At 46.5% G+C, this 17,157-nt stretch overlaps 1 protein-coding gene across 4 annotated transcripts in view; it reads left to right on the forward strand.

The window, feature by feature from the left end:
* The window catches only part of GDPD5 (glycerophosphodiester phosphodiesterase domain containing 5), a 240,729-nt gene that overhangs the window by 210,439 nt on the left and 13,133 nt on the right, over positions 1-17,157 (forward strand). For all 4 annotated transcript variants that reach the window (XM_014960612.1, XM_014960613.1, XM_014960611.1 and 1 more), the window contains exons 9-12: positions 5,823-5,905; positions 8,586-8,736; positions 11,241-11,459; positions 15,117-15,274. In XM_014960612.1, the coding sequence (XP_014816098.1) occupies positions 5,823-5,905; positions 8,586-8,736; positions 11,241-11,459; positions 15,117-15,274 (611 nt within the window). The remainder of the gene's footprint in view (positions 1-5,822; positions 5,906-8,585; positions 8,737-11,240; positions 11,460-15,116; positions 15,275-17,157) is intronic.

The raw sequence follows: 17,157 nt of genomic DNA on the forward strand, positions 1-17,157 counted from the left end.
ACACCTTGACTTCCTAGGGATTAAGGAGAAATTTTATTTTTTAAACTGTACTGTTATTTCCTCATTGTGACCTGGCATGATGGGACGTGAATACTGAAATCAATGTACTGGCAGATCCCACACTAAGCCCCATACAGGGAACTTCCAAAGGGCATCTTTTGACAGGAACAAAAATACCATTGGGTATTATGCCTTGTGTTTTCAGTCTAATTATTAGCCCACAAAGACATTGATATTGGAGAGGAGAGATAAGGGAGGGAAAGCAGAAAAAAAAAAGTAAAATGATGCTCATGTTTCCAAAAGGATGAAAAAATATCCTTAAAGCTTGTCGATGAAGCAAAGATCAAATCCTTCAGTGCAGCTCGGCACACGATGACAGTGGTTACACTTTGGAACAAATTTGGTCCTTCTGTGCAAGCTTCTTTATTAGCCTCCCCAACATGCAAATGATGCAGTGATTTTTATCTCTGAAGGCCTGGCAAGGTGACTAATTAGGGGGAAAAATACAGTGTAGTGGTGTCCAACTGTAGCAAGGCTGCGCTGCTCTAACTAGCACCCTCTCATAATCTTCATTAAGGAGGGTCCAAAGCTCTTGACTCCGTTTGAAAGCATTTGCAATTGACTTCTGAGCACAAAAATAGTCAAAATGAATTAATCCGTGAGTAATTTTCTAGAAATTGCTTGCTGTGTCTCTGTAGCAGGAAGAAATGAATAGTAGCCTGAATTTTGCAAGGGATGAGCATCTCAAACCAAGCACGAAGAGAAGGAGCAGCTTCTAGAAACCTTGTGTGGCGTCTGTCTCTGGCTTTCAGTGGATGTTGGACTAGACGACCTGAAAGGTCCCTTCCAACCTAGGAAATTCAATGATGCTGGCATGGTTTATAAAGGACAGAGATTTTGGAGTGAAATTGTTGCCTTCAGCCCTGGTTTCTTAAGAAATGGGTTGTGTCCGGTTGCACTGGATCCCTGCAGACCTGGATCTGGGTTTTAGACATAACGTGGCTGAATGTGTTGCATCAGGGAGGAAAACCCCTCAAAGAAAGTGGAGGGAGACAGAGAAATACAAGCAGAAAGATTATGTATTTGTTTAGTTCTTGCAGTTTTGCTGTAAAACCTTTTTAAAAAAATTCAGCACTAATCACAGCAAGTACCAACAGCTGTCCTGCTTGGATACATCTCTGCCCTAAACCTGCTGAATTTGGGGCTTCAGCTCCCTCTTCCTTGGAGGGAAACAGAGACAGGCTGGGATGATGGAAATACCTGTTACTCAGGTTCTCTTTTTTAACAAAAATCTCACATTGTGAGGGATATGAATTCCTGCACAGAAAGATCCTGCTGCCAGGGGGAAGTGGTGCCAGGGGAAGCTCCAGAAATAGGCAGCATCTGATTTTAGGGAAGAGGGTTAAATTTGCTTTCCTGGCTTTCTGGTTGACATTTACTGGGTTATGTCACTGGTGTGAGTGGCTCGTTCAGTCCCCTCAAGGCTGGAATCGACCGAGAGCTTTAGGAACCGGGGGAGGATGGCTTTCTGCATCAATGATGGACTCATTTGGAGATGCAATTATTTATACCAGGATGACTGGCTCTGGCCATCTTAGGAGCTTAAGCACCACATGCTCACAAGAAGGTGACACCTTTGCCTTGAGGGCTTATAATCTACTTTTCAAAAGCTTCTGACAATAGAGGGAATCGGGCTGCCAAGTAATAGTGCCGTGGGGTTAGAGAGACTACCCAGCACATGGCAACGGGTCAACAAAAGAAGGATATCAACCTGTTGGAGTGGGTCCAAAGGAGGCCACAAAGATGATCAGAGGGTTAGAGCACATCTGCCTTGAGGACAGGCTGAGAGAGTTGAGGTCGTTCAGCCTGGAGAAGACTCTGGGGGGGACCTTATAGCAGCTTTCCAGTACCTGAAGGGTGCCTACAAGAAAGCTGGAGAGGGACTTTTTACAAGGGCATATAGTGACAGGGTGAGGGGTAATGGCTTCAAACTGAAAGAGGGGCGATTTAGGTTAGATCTCAGGAAGACATTTTTCACTCTGAGGGTGGTGAGAGCCTGGCCCAGGTTGCCCCGAGAAGCTGTGGCTGCCCCATCCCTGCAGGGGTTCAAGGCCAGGCTGGATGGGTCTTTGAGCAACCTGGTCTGGTGGGAGGTATCCCTGCCCAGGGCAGGAGGATTGGAACTGGGTGATATTTAAGGTCCCTTCCAACTCTAACCATTCTAAGATTCTATGCTATTGTGGGGCACGATGTTATAGAGAGCACTTCTTCTGACGTCTGCGCTGTTTGCTGATTCAGAGCAGCCAGTGATGCTCATCCATCTGTGATGCTCTTTCAAGAGGATGCTTTTCACATCCAGTGGTGGTGTGATGCAGATGACGTTACAGCTCCAGAGTGTGTATTTGGATGGTCGGACCTTAAATGTCATCCTTTCCTTAGAACAGTTTAAAAATGCTGCTTCCTCTGCACAGCTGCAGTTTTCAACACAGTTCTGATTGGACTTTATTTGACTTGTGTTTGGGATCATTTTCCTGGGAAAGGAATGGATGTGCCTCTTATCTGAGCAGCTGCACTGCAGCCCTGGTGGAGTCCAGTTAAGGTTTCCCCTTCTTGAAGGTTGAAGTGTGGTCTGCAGTCTCTCTAGGGGCTAGAGGTGAGGCAGGAGTGGGATATTCCTCTCCTGGGGCTGATATTGTCTCTCCATGGGATTAAGCTCAGTGGCATCTGAGTGCTGAAGATGGGATGGTCACACTGCTCTGAGTTTTAAAAATCAAAGAAAATTTCCATTTTTAAATCACCGCAACCCATATTTTAGCACTATCCCTAAGATGCAGTTCTACTTACATCACTACTGTCGTTAAGAACAACTGTACTATTTCACATGGCCAAATTTGTCCAGTTTGGGAAACAAATTTCAGCCTGAAATTTACTTTTCCCCAGCCCCACTGAGGGAGGCATTGACTTGCCACCTCAGATCTGTTTGGGTCTATGTTTCCTTCGAGTGCCTCCAGCAGTGGTGTTGGGGGCTCCCCTGTCATTTAGGTTGAACTTCCCCTGCGTCTCAAACCAACTGCATCTCAAGAGGGCTGGTATCCAAACAAGGCTTTGACCGTCGCCCTGCAGAAACTGAAATGCACTTGAAAGAGGCAAGAAACATTCTAAATCTTGTTATAAAACAGCAGAGCCTATGCCCTCTTTGGGTTAAGATTCTGCTGGGTCAGAGTTTGGTGTACAGGTAAGACATGAGAAGACATTGGTCATGCTGATCCACCTCTGTAGGGGTGGAATACTGTTGTAGCCATCCTTGTTTGCCTTTGTTAGCCCTGATTCATGCAATATGAGTTCTTCATTGTGTAGGTGGTTAGCAGTGTCTCCCTACACGTCATTGTGTTTCACATTGATTGCTTAGTGGAGGTAGTCCAACGTCCCCTTTCCAGGCTCCCTTAGCCTGAGAGAAGATTTACAACTCAACACACTTTGCTTTTCTAGTCCTTGTATGATCCACATCCCTGGCAAGACTGCTTATAGAATCATAGAATCATATCATAGAATGATTTTGGTTAGAAGTCACCTTAAAGACCATCCAATTCCAACCTCCCCTGCCCTGGGCAGGGACACAGGTTAGAAGGCACCTTAAAGACCATCCAATTCCAACCCCCCTGCCCTGGGCAGGGACACCTCCCACCAGACCAGGTTGCTCCAAGCCCCTTCCAACCTGGCCTTGAACCCCTCCAGGGATGGGGCAGCCACAACTTCTCTGGGCAACCTGGGCCAGGCTCACAGCAAAGAAGTTCTTCCCCAGATCTCATCTAAATCCCCTCTCTTTCGGTTTAAAACCGTTACCCCTCGTCCTATAGCTACAGTTCCTGATAAGGAGTCTAGGAGTGTGTGTTCAGTTGCTGCTTGATGTGGTGTCACATCGCTACAGTTCCTGATAAAGAGTCCAGGAGTGTGGGTTCAGTTGCTGCTTGATGTGGTGTCACATCTTGAGTTGAGACTCACATGGCATCCACCGGCAACCCTTTTGGACTCAGGCTGATGGTTTTGCGTTGCTCCTCGGTTTCTCTAGCTCTGTTATCTCCACTTTATTTCCTTGTGATTGCTGTGCTCTCCGAAAGCAAATATCGAGCATTACTCTGTCTGGAGAGGATCACCTTGCAGTGTTATCCCGAGGAAACCCGAGCTACTTGCAGGAGGAAAGCCGAGATGCTGAAAGCAACCCAAGGAGATGGAGCAGGTCTGCCTGGATGGGATCTCTGGATCTTTATGTGGCTGCTGCTCCCTGCTGACAGCTCTGGGCATCGTGAATATATTGCAAAAAGCTCTTTCAGCTCGACCTTGCGTGACCCAGCGCTGGGCTGTGCAAGGAGGCTGTGATGGGGGTGTTTCCTCTGGCGTCTCCTAGACAAGTCAGGCTTTGATTGGGAGCTTTTTTTGGAAGATAACATACCCCTGTGTTGAACAAACAGAAAAATGAACTATTATTGATGCGTGGCTTGAGCCAGGGGAATTCAGAAGAGAGATACTGGAGCTATGTGAAGGTTGTGTTGGTGACGGGGGGGTGGAACTGGATGATTTTTAAGGTCCCTTTCAACCCAAACCATTCTATGATTCTGTGAAATGATTCTCTGGGACACCTTAAACTCTTGAGCAGTTTCTTTGTATTTATTGGGCGTGTTGCTTGTGTGGTGCGTTTAGGCCTTTGTTCTTAATTTTCCCTCTTTCCAAACCCTGAGGAATTCCTGAAAATCATGGGTAGTGAGTGCTCGTTGTGTCTTGATGGAAACTTACTGATCCTGGTGGTGGCAGAGATGAGTGAAAAAACAGGATGTTACAGGTGCTCTAAACCTGAAAGCAAAATTGGAAAAAAGAAAATTATTTTTAAAAATAGCTTTATTTTGACACACTCATGTTTCAGTGTAGAAAGCCTGCCAGGTTTTCTTTCCACAGTTGTCTGTTGGTTTTTGGGGTTTTTTTTCTGCACTGCCTGCCTGTTGTTGGTTTATGGACCTTTTGGGACTTGCTATAATGTACTGGTTGTGTAGAAAAACAAAATATTTGTCTTCAAATATATTGTTTTTAAACAAACCTGAATTCTATTACTGTCTGCTCCATTCTACAGGAAGGAATTCGAAATAAAATTTGAGTCCTTATCTGTGATAGCCATAGGGATAAATTTTCTAAGCTTAAGGCTATTTTTTGAATTGTTAAAACTGGCTGGAACATTTGTTATTACATCTAAAAATTAGTTGATTCCTTTAATAGGTGTAATAGTATGACTTTATGGAATGAGTAGATGTGGAAATAAAATGTATGCTACAGAACCTGTGGTCTAGTTGTTCTCCGTGGTATGGATAATACCTTGGTTTATGGATTTTCTTTCTATAAGGGCATTGGAGTCACTGTTTGCATAGAAAATTAGGGGAATGAAGAACTCTGAAGGTAGTTTAGAGAGCTCTATATATAACCTGTGGGTAGAGAATTGGCATCACGTTAACAATTGCTTTCTGGGGTTCTCCAGCAAAACACTGTTTGGGGGACCATGCTGCTGAGCAAGTCTATCATACACTAATTTTGCACCAGACTTCGAGCTAGCCAGGTTTCTGGTGTTGCAGGTTATGATAACTCTGGATTGGACTCTGTCCTATGTGATGTGAAAGACCATCAGTGGAGTCAAATGCATTGGTCATCTTCAGACGTTAGTAAGATGCCATTCTGCCTGGGGCATGAACCTTCCTCCCAGCATCCTTGCTGACACTGCTTCGTAAAGGTTTCCACTTACTAGTAATCTCTCCTTGCTCATTGTTTTTTTTTCCCCATAGTTGGCACCAGAAAACACCCTGATGTCCTTCCAGAAGGCGGTGGAGCAGAAGACATATGGAGTCCAAGCTGACGTTGTACTGAGGTAAGCCAGAGTGCTGGTTGGTCTGAGACTTTATCTGTGGGTGGCCCAAACCATACTGGTGGGACTTTCCTATCTGGTGTGTGTCTGGTTGTTACAGCTTTTTCCCGTGGAAAAGGGTGTATTTTCTTTTTCCCTGACCACTTTGGAGGTTGGTGTTAATGGAAAGATATTTTTGCCTGGTGGAAGATTGGCTTCTGAAGTTTGTTAGTGTGCTGCCTCTTCTTTCCATAATTGTTTTGAGAGCAAATAATGTAAAAACTAAAGAAATTTCTTCCACCTAGGGAGCGGAAGGTTGTTGTGGAAGGTGAGGTGTGAATTTGGATATATGTGTTAGAATCATGATACAATTCTTCTTTCAAAAATTACTTCATTAACTGTTGTGAAGGGATGACTACGTGCCTGTCCAAACTCATTATGAGCACCTCGTGTGGTGGCTGAATTGGTTGCTTCCCTTAGCACTGGCCAAGGAGAAAGGTGATCTGTTGGGAGGAGGAGGAGAGCTGGAAAAGCTCCAAGAGCTTTCCATGTTGCCACTCATCAGCTGTCCCAGAGGAGCACTCCCAGCATCCCATAGGTTAAACAGTGCCCTTGGTTGGCCCAGTTATCTGAGGCCCTCTCCAGGAGAGCCAAGTCTCTTCCTAAAAAAGAGGGCTCCAGTGACCTTCAGACCAAAAAGTGAGCTATCAAGGCTCCAGTGACCTTCAGACCAAAAAGTGAGCTATCAACACAGCTGGCAACAACTTTGGGAAGGGCTTGCAGTACAGCACCCATCGCTGTCCTTATCCTTGGTGTTGGGGGATATGATGTAGGGGAGAACTTTGTAGAGTAGGGTTGATGGTTGGACTTGATGATCTCAAGGGTCTTTTCCAACCTGAATGATTCTATGATCCCTCGGAAAGATGCTCTTTGTGGCTGTGTCTGGATGAGTCCTGGGATGTTTCCATGGCATGTATCAGCCATGGGTGGGCTGCTTGGACATATACTCAGACCTATCACATCCTGCTCTCTACCCACGACACACCTCAAACTGGGTGGTTACAAATCCAGCCCTGGTTCTAAAGCCAACTTTGCTTCAAGCAGCAGGAGTATAATATCGCTGCATGTTCCTCTAATCTTCTACCTCCTCTCACATCTCTTCTTCTAAAGCTCTGATTTCTGCCTCTGAATTATTATTATTTGTTGTTTTTTTTCAAACCTGTGCCTGCTAATACATTGTGGTTAACCTCGGGTAGTGATGAGTGACTCCTTAAGGGGAAGGATTAGTAGGTGCCCCATAGAATTTCCACACTGTGGTTAAGGCTTAGCTGTATCTGATGATGCTCTGCTATGAGACGTTAAGACTTGAGCTCCTATCTCCCTTAAACACTCCACGCTCTTAATTCTGCAGTTGCTTAGCATCTTTTTTTTTTTTTTTTTTAAAAAAAAAAAAAGCCCTCTATTTAGTAAAAACCCTTCTTATTGCTGCTGAGCCTGGTATTGCGTATTTAGTAAAAGCCCTTCTTATTGCTGCTGAGCCTGGTATTGCTGTGTCAGCATGTTCCTTTGGGTTTTAGGGAGGGAAGCAGTTGGCACAGTGCACGCTAGAAATAGCAAATAAAGATGCCAGTGACCTTTGTGATAAGGGACTTCTGCAGGCAATGGTGAAGCTGAAGCAGCATTTGCTCCATCATCTAACACTGTTTTTTTGTTTTCCCTCTGGCTCTAGGGGGTGAGTGTTCTTCTATGTTGTCTCCTAATTCAAATGGGTTTTGTATTTTAACCCCGTCTCCTTTCCAGACCTTATCTGTGTCTCCTGTTATGAAGATGGGCTCTGTGCTTTGGAAAATGTTGTCATTGGGCTGGCTGTGCTGGGTTTATCTTGATTTCTGAGTGCAGAAAACTGTCCCCCTGCCCTTGATAGACACCCTCATTGCCCTGTGTGGTGTTACCACTGATTCAACCAGAGAAAACTGGGCTGGAATAAAGTTTTAAAGAGTTTTTACGTTTCCCAGAACCATTGTTCTGTAATATCTACATGGCTTAAAAATAACCAGGCATGCATTTAGCTATTTAGTTTCATGTGAGAGGTGGGTTTTCTTTGAGGTATATGAACTTAACAACTCATTCCTGTTTCCTGAATGCAATTTTCAATTGGAAAAGGCAATTTCAGGGAGACTTTGGGAGCTTGGAACCCTTGCATTTTGTTGAAAGCCCATGAACATTCAGTTCTTGCGGAGTCTGAAAATCTTACTCATCATCTACTATAAACAATTTGAGAATAGTTTGTGTGGATCTGTGTACACAGGGTATGGAAAACCTCTAACATTATTTGGAGCTATAAACATTGCAGAAAGCTTTGGTTGACATGAGCATTCAAGGTGGGTGTTCTTGTCCAAGCTACCTGAGTTTGGCTCTCTAGAAATTTTTGAGGCATTAGTGGGGAAGAGGGAGGGAGGGATGGATAGGGTTATGTCAGCATCTGAACGGCTGCAAACATCTAGCAGGTATCTAAGAGACTGTTTCCTCTGGCTGCATCTAATTTCAACTGGTCTTGAGGGTGCTGGAGATGTTAAGCTGGTTGAGATCTTCACAATGACTTTGATACAAAGAGAGAGGCTGGAGTGGGAACATGCATTTCTCTGGTACTGTGTGCATGGTTGTGCACCTCCCCCTTCAATGGGACCTCTGACTGTCTTTGCAGCTATGACGGAGTGCCATTTCTGATGCATGACAAGACACTCAGGAGAACAACAAACGTGGAGGAAGTGTTCCCAGAGCGGGCCTACGAGCACTCCTCCATGTTCAACTGGACTGACCTGGAAAAGCTCAACGCTGGAGAGTGGTTCCTACGGGTGTGTATGGCCTTGGGAGAGGGTGTCCTGGAGCTGTGGACGTGGGATGAAAGTTCATGTCCAAACCCTCTCTTCAAGGTGGAGAGGTGTAGATTCATCTCCTCAGTGGAGTGGTCTGATGTGCAGCTAGAACAAGAATTCATGAACCACATCTAGTTCTGTTCACGTTGTTTTTCTGTGCTTTTTCCACCACTTGGCAGAAGGGTGGAATGCTCTGTTAAGGTTAACGCCTGATTGACACCACAAAGAACTTCAAGACCCCCAGGAGGATGAATATGCAGTTATAAAGAGAACAGAAAAGACAGTGTGTTATATGATGTTCCTTTTTACTTTAATTTACTTTTGGAGACACCTGTCTTTACAAAGAAAAAGCAAGAAATGCAGCCTTCGAAGTCCAGGGGAAGAAGAACTGCTGTGGGATGGACTTGACCCATCCTTCAGTGTTCAGCCAGGTTGTAGGTGGGACTTCTTTTTACCAAGCTGCTCCCTGTCCAGTAGCTGTAACCTTCTTGGAGAGCGTTAGCTATGATCTAGAAAGAGGGCTGCAGCCTTCTGGTGCCCTCATGCAAGCTTGAATGCAGCTTGCTGAGGTGTTGCTGCAGTGATGCAAGCTCGGGTACCTCTTTCACATGGCTGCTGGAAGATCTCCAGGTGCTCTCTTGGTGCAAGCCTGAAGCCACCGTAGCTTCACTGCTGTTCTGGACTGAGCCAGAGAGGTGGGGATGTCTATGTATTACAGCTGCACAGGAACTTCCTTGGCCCACAGATGTGGTTGTGGGAATGCAGGGAAGCAGCTGCTTGCACGATGAGAAGGGCCAAGAGAACATCTAGGCGGCTTCTTTTTGGGATGTACTTGGAAGCAGTCATTCCTGAATGTCCTTAAGTCAGTAGCCCATCTCTTCCAACAGCCCATACATGGCTCCTGCCTGAACACTTTTAGCGATATAATCATAGAAGGGTTTGGGTTGGAAGAGGGCCCACACGTAGCTCCTGTCTGAACACTTTTAGCAATATAGTCATAGAATCATAGAAGGATTTGGGTTGGAAGAGACCTTTAAAGGCCGTCTGGTCCAATCTCCCCTGCCGTGAGCAGGGACGATCTTCAGCTGGATCAGGTTGCTCAGAGTCCCATCCAACCTGTGTCCAATTTCCCCTGCCATAAGTAGGGACAATCTTCAGCTGGATCAAGTTTCTCAGAGGCCCATCCAACCTGGCCTGGAATGTTTGCAGGGGTGGGGTACCTCTCATCTCTCTGGGTAAACTGGGCCAAGGTCTCACCACCCTCAGCATAAGGTACTTATCTCTCTGGGCAACCTGGGCCAAGGTCTCACCACCCTCAGCATAAAATATTTCTTCCTTAGATCTAGTCTCAATCTTCCCTCTTTCAGTTTAAGACCATTACCCCTCGTCGTATCAAAACAGACCTGCTGAAGAGTCCCTCCCCATCTTTTTCATAGCCCCTTTAAATATTGAAAGGCCACAATTAATGTCTCCCCGGAGCCTTCTCTTCTCCAGGCTGAACCCCCCCAACTCTCTCAGCCTGTCCTCCCAGCAGAGGGGCTCCAGCCCTCCCAGCATCTCTGTGGTGGCCTCCTCTGGCCCTGCTCCAACAGGTCCATGTCTCTCCTGTGCTGAGGCCCCAGAGCTGGAGGCAGCACTGGGTGGGGGGTGTCTCCCTAGAGCAGAGCAGAGGGGCAGAATCCCCCCCATTTCCCTGCTGGCCACGCTGCTGGGGATGCAGCCCAGGATTTTGGGGGCTTTCTGTGCTGACAGCACACGTTCCCGGCTCATGTTGAGCTTCTTATCCACCAATACACCCAAGTTCTTCTCAGCAGGGCTGCTCTCCATCTCTCTATCCCCAGCCCATGCTGATACTGGGAGTTGCCCTGACTCAGGTGCAGGACCTTGCACTTGGCCTTGTTGAATGTCGTGAGGTTCACACAAGCCCACTGCTTGAGCCTTTCCAGACTTTCCAGGTCCCTCTGGGTGGCATCCTGTCCATTGGGTGTGTCAATGGCATCACTCAGCTTGGTGGTGTCTGCAAACTTGCTGAGGGCACACTCAATCCCACTGCTTGTGCCATCAATGAAGATATTTAACAGTACTGGTCCTAATGTGGGCACCTGAGGGACACCGCTTGTCACCAATCTCCATCTGGTCCTATTTGTTTCTGGATTCTGAAGAATCCTTCATGATCATGTACATAGAGTGAGAAAGTACATTTTTTTAGTGTACTATATTGGAAAATTATATTACTGCTTTATAGCCCTGTACTCCTGGAAATGAGGTGACCTGCCTCACACACCTTACTTTCAGTTAGGATCTGTCACTTGTCCTTGGGTAGGGAAACTGAGGCACAGAGCTTTAGCAAGCTGCAAGGTGGTCATCAAGCATGGCTGCCAGCATCCCCCACTGTTGTCAAGGTGGTACAGAAAAGGGTCTTCACCTATATTCAAGGAGTCTGGGCTTTGTGGTGCTAATGTCAGGGTACGTTTTGCTTTCAGAATGACCCTTTCTGGACGGCCGGGTCTCTCTCAAGGTCTGACTACTTGGAAGCTGCCAACCAGTCAGTCTGCAAGCTGGCAGATATGCTAGAGGTGATCAAGGACAACACATCGCTCATCCTGAACTTCCAGGACCTGCCACTGGCTCATCCCTACTACAGCACTTACATCAACATCACCCTGGAAACCATCCTGGTGTCGGGAATTCGGCAACACGCTGTGAGTTCTGTGGGGTTGGTGATGTTTCCAAAATTGACCTTTTCATGGGTTCCCCAAATCCTGAAGTGTCTCATTTGATGCATTTGAAGACATGATTTGAAATGCCACTTCATGCCAAGAGGTGTTACCTGGGAGGGTTTTGCCTTCAGGATGGTGGTCCCAGAGGCTTGATAATGTCTTGGGCTGTACTCAAGGTAGTATAACCAGTAGATGGAGGAAAGTGATTATTCCCCTTGGTCAGCAATTATGTGTTCAGTGTGGGGCTCACCAGTACGAGACAGTGTTGGTAAACTGGAGCAAGTCCCCCAGAGGCCACCAAACTGATCAAGGTGCTGAATGTATGAGGAGGGGCTGAGGGAATGGAGTCCCTTCATCTTGGAAAAGAACATACTTTGGAGAAGCTTAATTTGGCCTTCTATTTCTCTCTCTCTCCAGTAGAGAGGTTGTTGAGAAGTTGGATCAAAGCTCTTCACTGAGCTGTGTGTCAGGAGGATGAGAAAGAATCATCATAAATTGGAACAGGAGAGGCTTTTGCTGGATATAAGGAAACTAGTTTTCCCTGTGAGGGCAGGCAAATGTTGAGATGACTCTGGAGAGATCGAGGGATCTCCATCCTTGCAGCTTTTCAAGACCCAACTGGACAAAGCCCTGAGCAAACCTGGTCTGAAATCAGTACTGGCCCTGGTTTGTGTTGGAGTAGAGATCTCCTGAGGGTCCCTTCCCACCAAGCAAGTCAATAAGAGCCTTGGACACACAAGAAGAGTCTGAGACCTGGAGGCCAGTTGTGAGCAGCAGAGAACCTTTCCTCTCCTTAGAATCATAGAATAGTTTGGGTTGGAAGGTACCTCTAAAGGTCATCTAGTCCAACTCCCCTTCCAGGGAGTCTCCTTCTGACTCCTTGGTTTTAAATAATCATTCTCCCTGCGTTGAACAACTGTTTCAGCTTTGACTCAGCTTCTATTTGGAGAAGAAATGGGTGTCCTGGAGATTAGGGGTTTTCAACAAAAGGAGGCCTATATATATGCAGAGATTCTCTTCCAGACTTCCATTTCTGTCCCAGAATTATTGTTGCTGGCCTAAAGCAAGCATTTTAATTTCCAGCTCTGTGCTTTTGCGATCACAGAGTAGAATAGACTCATAGAATCTTTTTGGTTGGAAGAGACCTTTAAGATCACCAAATCCAACTATTAACCTCACACTGCCAAGTTACTAAACCACATCCCTCAGCACTACAGAATCACAGAATGATCTGGGGTTGGAAGGGACCTCTGGAAATCAAGTCCAACATCCCCACCGGAGTGGGTCTACCTAGAGCAGGTTGCATGGGATCTTGTCCAGGCGGTTTTTGAATGTCTCCTTTTTTAATAGTCACTCAGAGCTGGGTAGTCTGTGTGTCCCTTGGAAAACTTCTTCATGACCTCTCTTTGGAAGAAAGTCTGGTCCTTTTCACTTGTCCTGGCCCCCTTGGTCAGCAATTATCTGTTCTCTTCTTGAGGGAGAGCACCACTTCCTATGTGTCAGATGGTCACTCAGAGCTGGGGACTCTGGGTGTCCCTTGGAAAACTTCTCCATGACCTCTCTTGAGAAGAAAGTCTGGTCCTTTTCACTTGTCCTGTGCTCTCCCTTGGATATGGACTGGTTGTAAATAGCAGAGTGAGGCTGGTAAGCAGAATAACTGCATCACTCACAGCTTAGATATCTCATCTGTACCAATTAAGTGTATCTGCATGCACAGACAAGTTCAGCGCTGACTTCTACAGTGATGGGCCCAGGAGGAGCTATTTTTAGCTTCCATCTGTCTCTCTAATGACAGACAGTGCCACCCAATTTCCAATTAACTATGTGGCTGCGATGATGGTGTTATCTACAAGCCTCTGCCCGCTCTGGTAGATCCAAGGGAGGACCATGCTGTCTTACCCTTGGCTATTAGAATGGAGAATGGGAGAAAAATAGTCGAAATATAGATGTGGGGTTGTGAAGTGATTTTTCTCACCCAGGCTTTATGGTTCCCTATTGAAAATGCTTATGGCTGCATCTGTGCTGCTCTGATGCTTTGGTAGATGAGTGTCAAGGAGTTATTAAACATAGGTTAAAGCAGTGCTGAGATCATCTGGTTGGGCTCAACCTCTGCACAGCACAAGCTGTAAAACTGCCCTGCTGGGTTCCTACATCCGCTTTACACCTGGCAGCTGAGCAAATTAATCACTGTTAACATGACACGCTTTCAAAGCGTGGTATGAACTTGCCTTGGTTTGGAGTAGATGTAGCCCTGAGTAAAAAAAAAAAGGGCTGCGATGATGGTGTTATCTACAAGCCTCTGCCCGCTCTGGTAGATCCAAGGGAGGACCATGCTGTCTTACCCTTGGCTATTAGAATGGAGAATGGGAGAAAAATAGTCGAAATATAGATGTGGGGTTGTGAAGTGATTTTTCTCACCCAGGCTTTATGGTTCCCTATTGAAAATGCTTATGGCTGCATCTGTGCTGCTCTGATGCTTTGGTAGATGAGTGTCAAGGAGTTATTAAACATAGGTTAAAGCAGTGCTGAGATCATCTGGTTGGGCTCAACCTCTGCACAGCACAAGCTGTAAAACTGCCCTGCTGGGTTCCTACATCCGCTTTACACCTGGCAGCTGAGCAAATTAATCACTGTTAACATGACACGCTTTCAAAGCGTGGTATGAACTTGCCTTGGTTTGGAGTAGATGTAGCCCTGAGTAAAAAAAAAAAAGGGTGACTAAAACCATTTTAGGCATGGGACCACGGGAGGCTTCTTTTGTACGTCCTGTCTGCATTGTCGACTTTAGTCTCATGTCCTTAGTTCTATCTGTGCCCTGAATTGGGCAGGGAGGACAGGTTTGCAAGGATGTACCATGTCTCTTCTTGTGAGCCCTTTGCCTGATCCCTTTGTATCTCAACCCTTCTCACCTCTAAGATGCTGTGTGTTACAGGCCTCTGAGCTCACAGACAATCCTGAAATGCATTTGCATAGAGTCATAGAACAGTTGGGGTTGGAAAGGACCTTAAAGATCACCAAGTTGCAACTCGCCTGCCCTGGGCAGGGACACCTCCCACCAGACCAGGTTGCTCCAAGTCCCATCCAACCTGGCCTTGAACCCCTCCAGGGATGGGGCAGCCACAACTTCCGTGGGCAACCTCGGCCAGTGTGTCACTACCCCCGTGGCAAAGAATTTCTTCCCAAGACCTAATCTAAATCTCCCTTCTTTCAGTTTAAAACAATTCCCCCTCCTCCTATGGCTCCCCTCCCTGATGAAGAGTCCTTCCCCAGCTTTCCTGGAGCCCCTTGAGGGACTGGAAGGGGGCTCTAAGGTCTCTCCAGAGCCTTCGTTTCTCCAGGATGAACAACCCCAACTCTTTCAGCCTGTCAATAGTGATGTGGGAGACTTTAAGTGTCTCCTAGATAATTTGATCTTCTAGATAATCTGGTCTATGGGAGGTGTCCTTGCCCAGGGTTGAGGGGGTTGGAACTTGATGATCTCTAAGGTCACTTCCAACCTGAACCATTCTATGAATTTGTATGAGAAACAAGGCAGTCTCTTGTGTGATCTTGCTTCTGGCTTGGTGTAAACTGGCTGTCTTGTGTCACCTTTGTGAATGGCCTTTGCCATAGCCATCCTCAGTCTCTCTCCCTCCACAGGTGATGTGGCTGCCGGACACGGAGAGGCAGCTGGTCAGAGAGATTGCGCCGGGTTTCCAGCAGACTTCTGGCCTCAAGCTGGACGCAGAGCACATGAGGGAGAAGGGCATCGTGAAGCTCAACCTGCGTTACACCAAGGTCACGAACGAGGATGTCAGGTACAGCCTTTGGTTCGGACATTTTGGTAGCCCGTGTGCTCCATGGGGGGTACATCCCTGTCCCAGCAGCATCTTTTCTCATCATCCCAGGCTTTTGGGATGAAGGTATCTTTTCAGATGGATTTCCTCTTGATAAAGCTTGAGCTGTACAAGCTTGTCCCTACCCATCACCCAGAATCCAGGCGAATCCTGGGAGCGAACAGCTGACTCTAATAACTCCACATGCTAATTCAGTATGCGATGATCCTTTTTGAAATACAAATATATGAATAGTCTGATTCTTATTACGCTGTCAGCCCTGGAAAAAGTGAAGGCTTTTCACACTGACTACCTCCCAGTGCTGTCTTATCCTCATTAGCAGCTGCCCTTTGCTTCTGTTCATCTGCTCCAGAGTTGCTACCACAGAATTTTGATTAGTCCAAAGTCTGGATATGCTTTGAGAAATTTCTCTTTGCAGAGAATTCACCCGTTTCATTACTGTCCTTTGTCAGCTGTTTAGCCTGGTCAGGTCTGCTTTTTAATGAGACTGGCACAGCATGAGGTTCCTCTCCTGCTTGAGCCTGTGTTTGAACCATGTGGTGACTTAGCTCCCAGCTTTGCCCCTTCTCGGAAAGGGCGGATTGTCTCTAGTGCAACTTTTCTATTTTTTAGAGTTTAAATTCTTTCTCCCCGCAAAGAAATACTTGAAAGTGAAAGAGAGTTTCAGAAGAAAAGTCTCTTCAAAGGATTTGTCTTGCTGTACATTTGGGCTGGGAGTAGGGAAAAGCTGAGCCTTTGGCTGTTTGGGACCATGGTTCTATTTAGTGTAATCCAGTGGTGTCTTTCCATGGCTGTCTGCAGTCAGTCCAGTTGCTCACCCTTAAAACCAAGCCTATGCTTTACCTGTGGGATAATTCCTGCCTGTTCCCCTGCCCTCCCACACCTATTTGCTCTATTTAATGGGGAGGACCATATGCCAACTCTCTCATCTATCCCAGCTCATCAGCCCCAGTCTCTCATCAATCCCACCTCAGCTGTTTCCAAAATCAGACCTGTCACCTAAGTGTTTCTTGAACCTTGAAAGCCTTGGGGAGACCAATCCTGCAGCATGAGCCAGAGCAGGCTCAACAAGCCCTGGTATAGCACAGTTCTCTCAATCCTCCCCCCCAAAAAATCAGCATCTGGACGTAACATTGCTGTGACCACCCCTGCCCTTGAGAATCCTTTAGCCCTTGGAGCAGCTTGATCATGTTGGGAGCTTTGAGTTGACCACGTCTTGTACAGTGGCCTCCCACCTCAAAGTGTTTTGCAGACCATAAATTGCAAGGATTAATCTCGGCGCTGGAGATCAGGGATGTGTCTGCTTTGTGGATAAGGAAACAGAGCAATTTATGCAAATGGTATGGGTACGGGGAGTCCACTGTCAGTGCTTGGTTGGCTGCTGACTGCTCTTGTACCCCAGCTTGAAGTTTCAGCTTCTTGGAAAATAACTTTAGGAGGCTGGAAGCTGTAAGTCTGCAACAGTCCCCAAAACAAGGGCACGAATGTTGGAAATGCACTCTGTCAGGTTTTAATTAAGTAAATTGCCCATGAAGTGTTGCAGGCGTCTGAGCCAGATGTTAATTTTGCGTCAACATGATGAGGCGGTTGTTACCAAAACATATTGTGTCCATCATTCATGAGGAAGTATCTGAGATGGTTCGTGGCCTGAGTCAGGTAGCATCCAAGAGGTGAGGAAAGCTTTCAGGTTCATAGAATCATAGAATTGCCCAGGCTGGAAGGGACCTCCAAAGGTCATCTAGTCCCACCTCCCCGCAGTCAGCAGGGACACCCCCAACTAGACCAGGTTGCCCAGGGCCTTGTCAAGCCTCTCCTTGAATATCTCCAGGGATGGGACCTCAACC

Source organism: Calidris pugnax, unplaced genomic scaffold, assembly GCF_001431845.1.
Source record: "Calidris pugnax isolate Ruff unplaced genomic scaffold, ASM143184v1 scaffold270, whole genome shotgun sequence".
NCBI classification, from domain to species: Eukaryota; Metazoa; Chordata; class Aves; order Charadriiformes; family Scolopacidae; genus Calidris; species Calidris pugnax.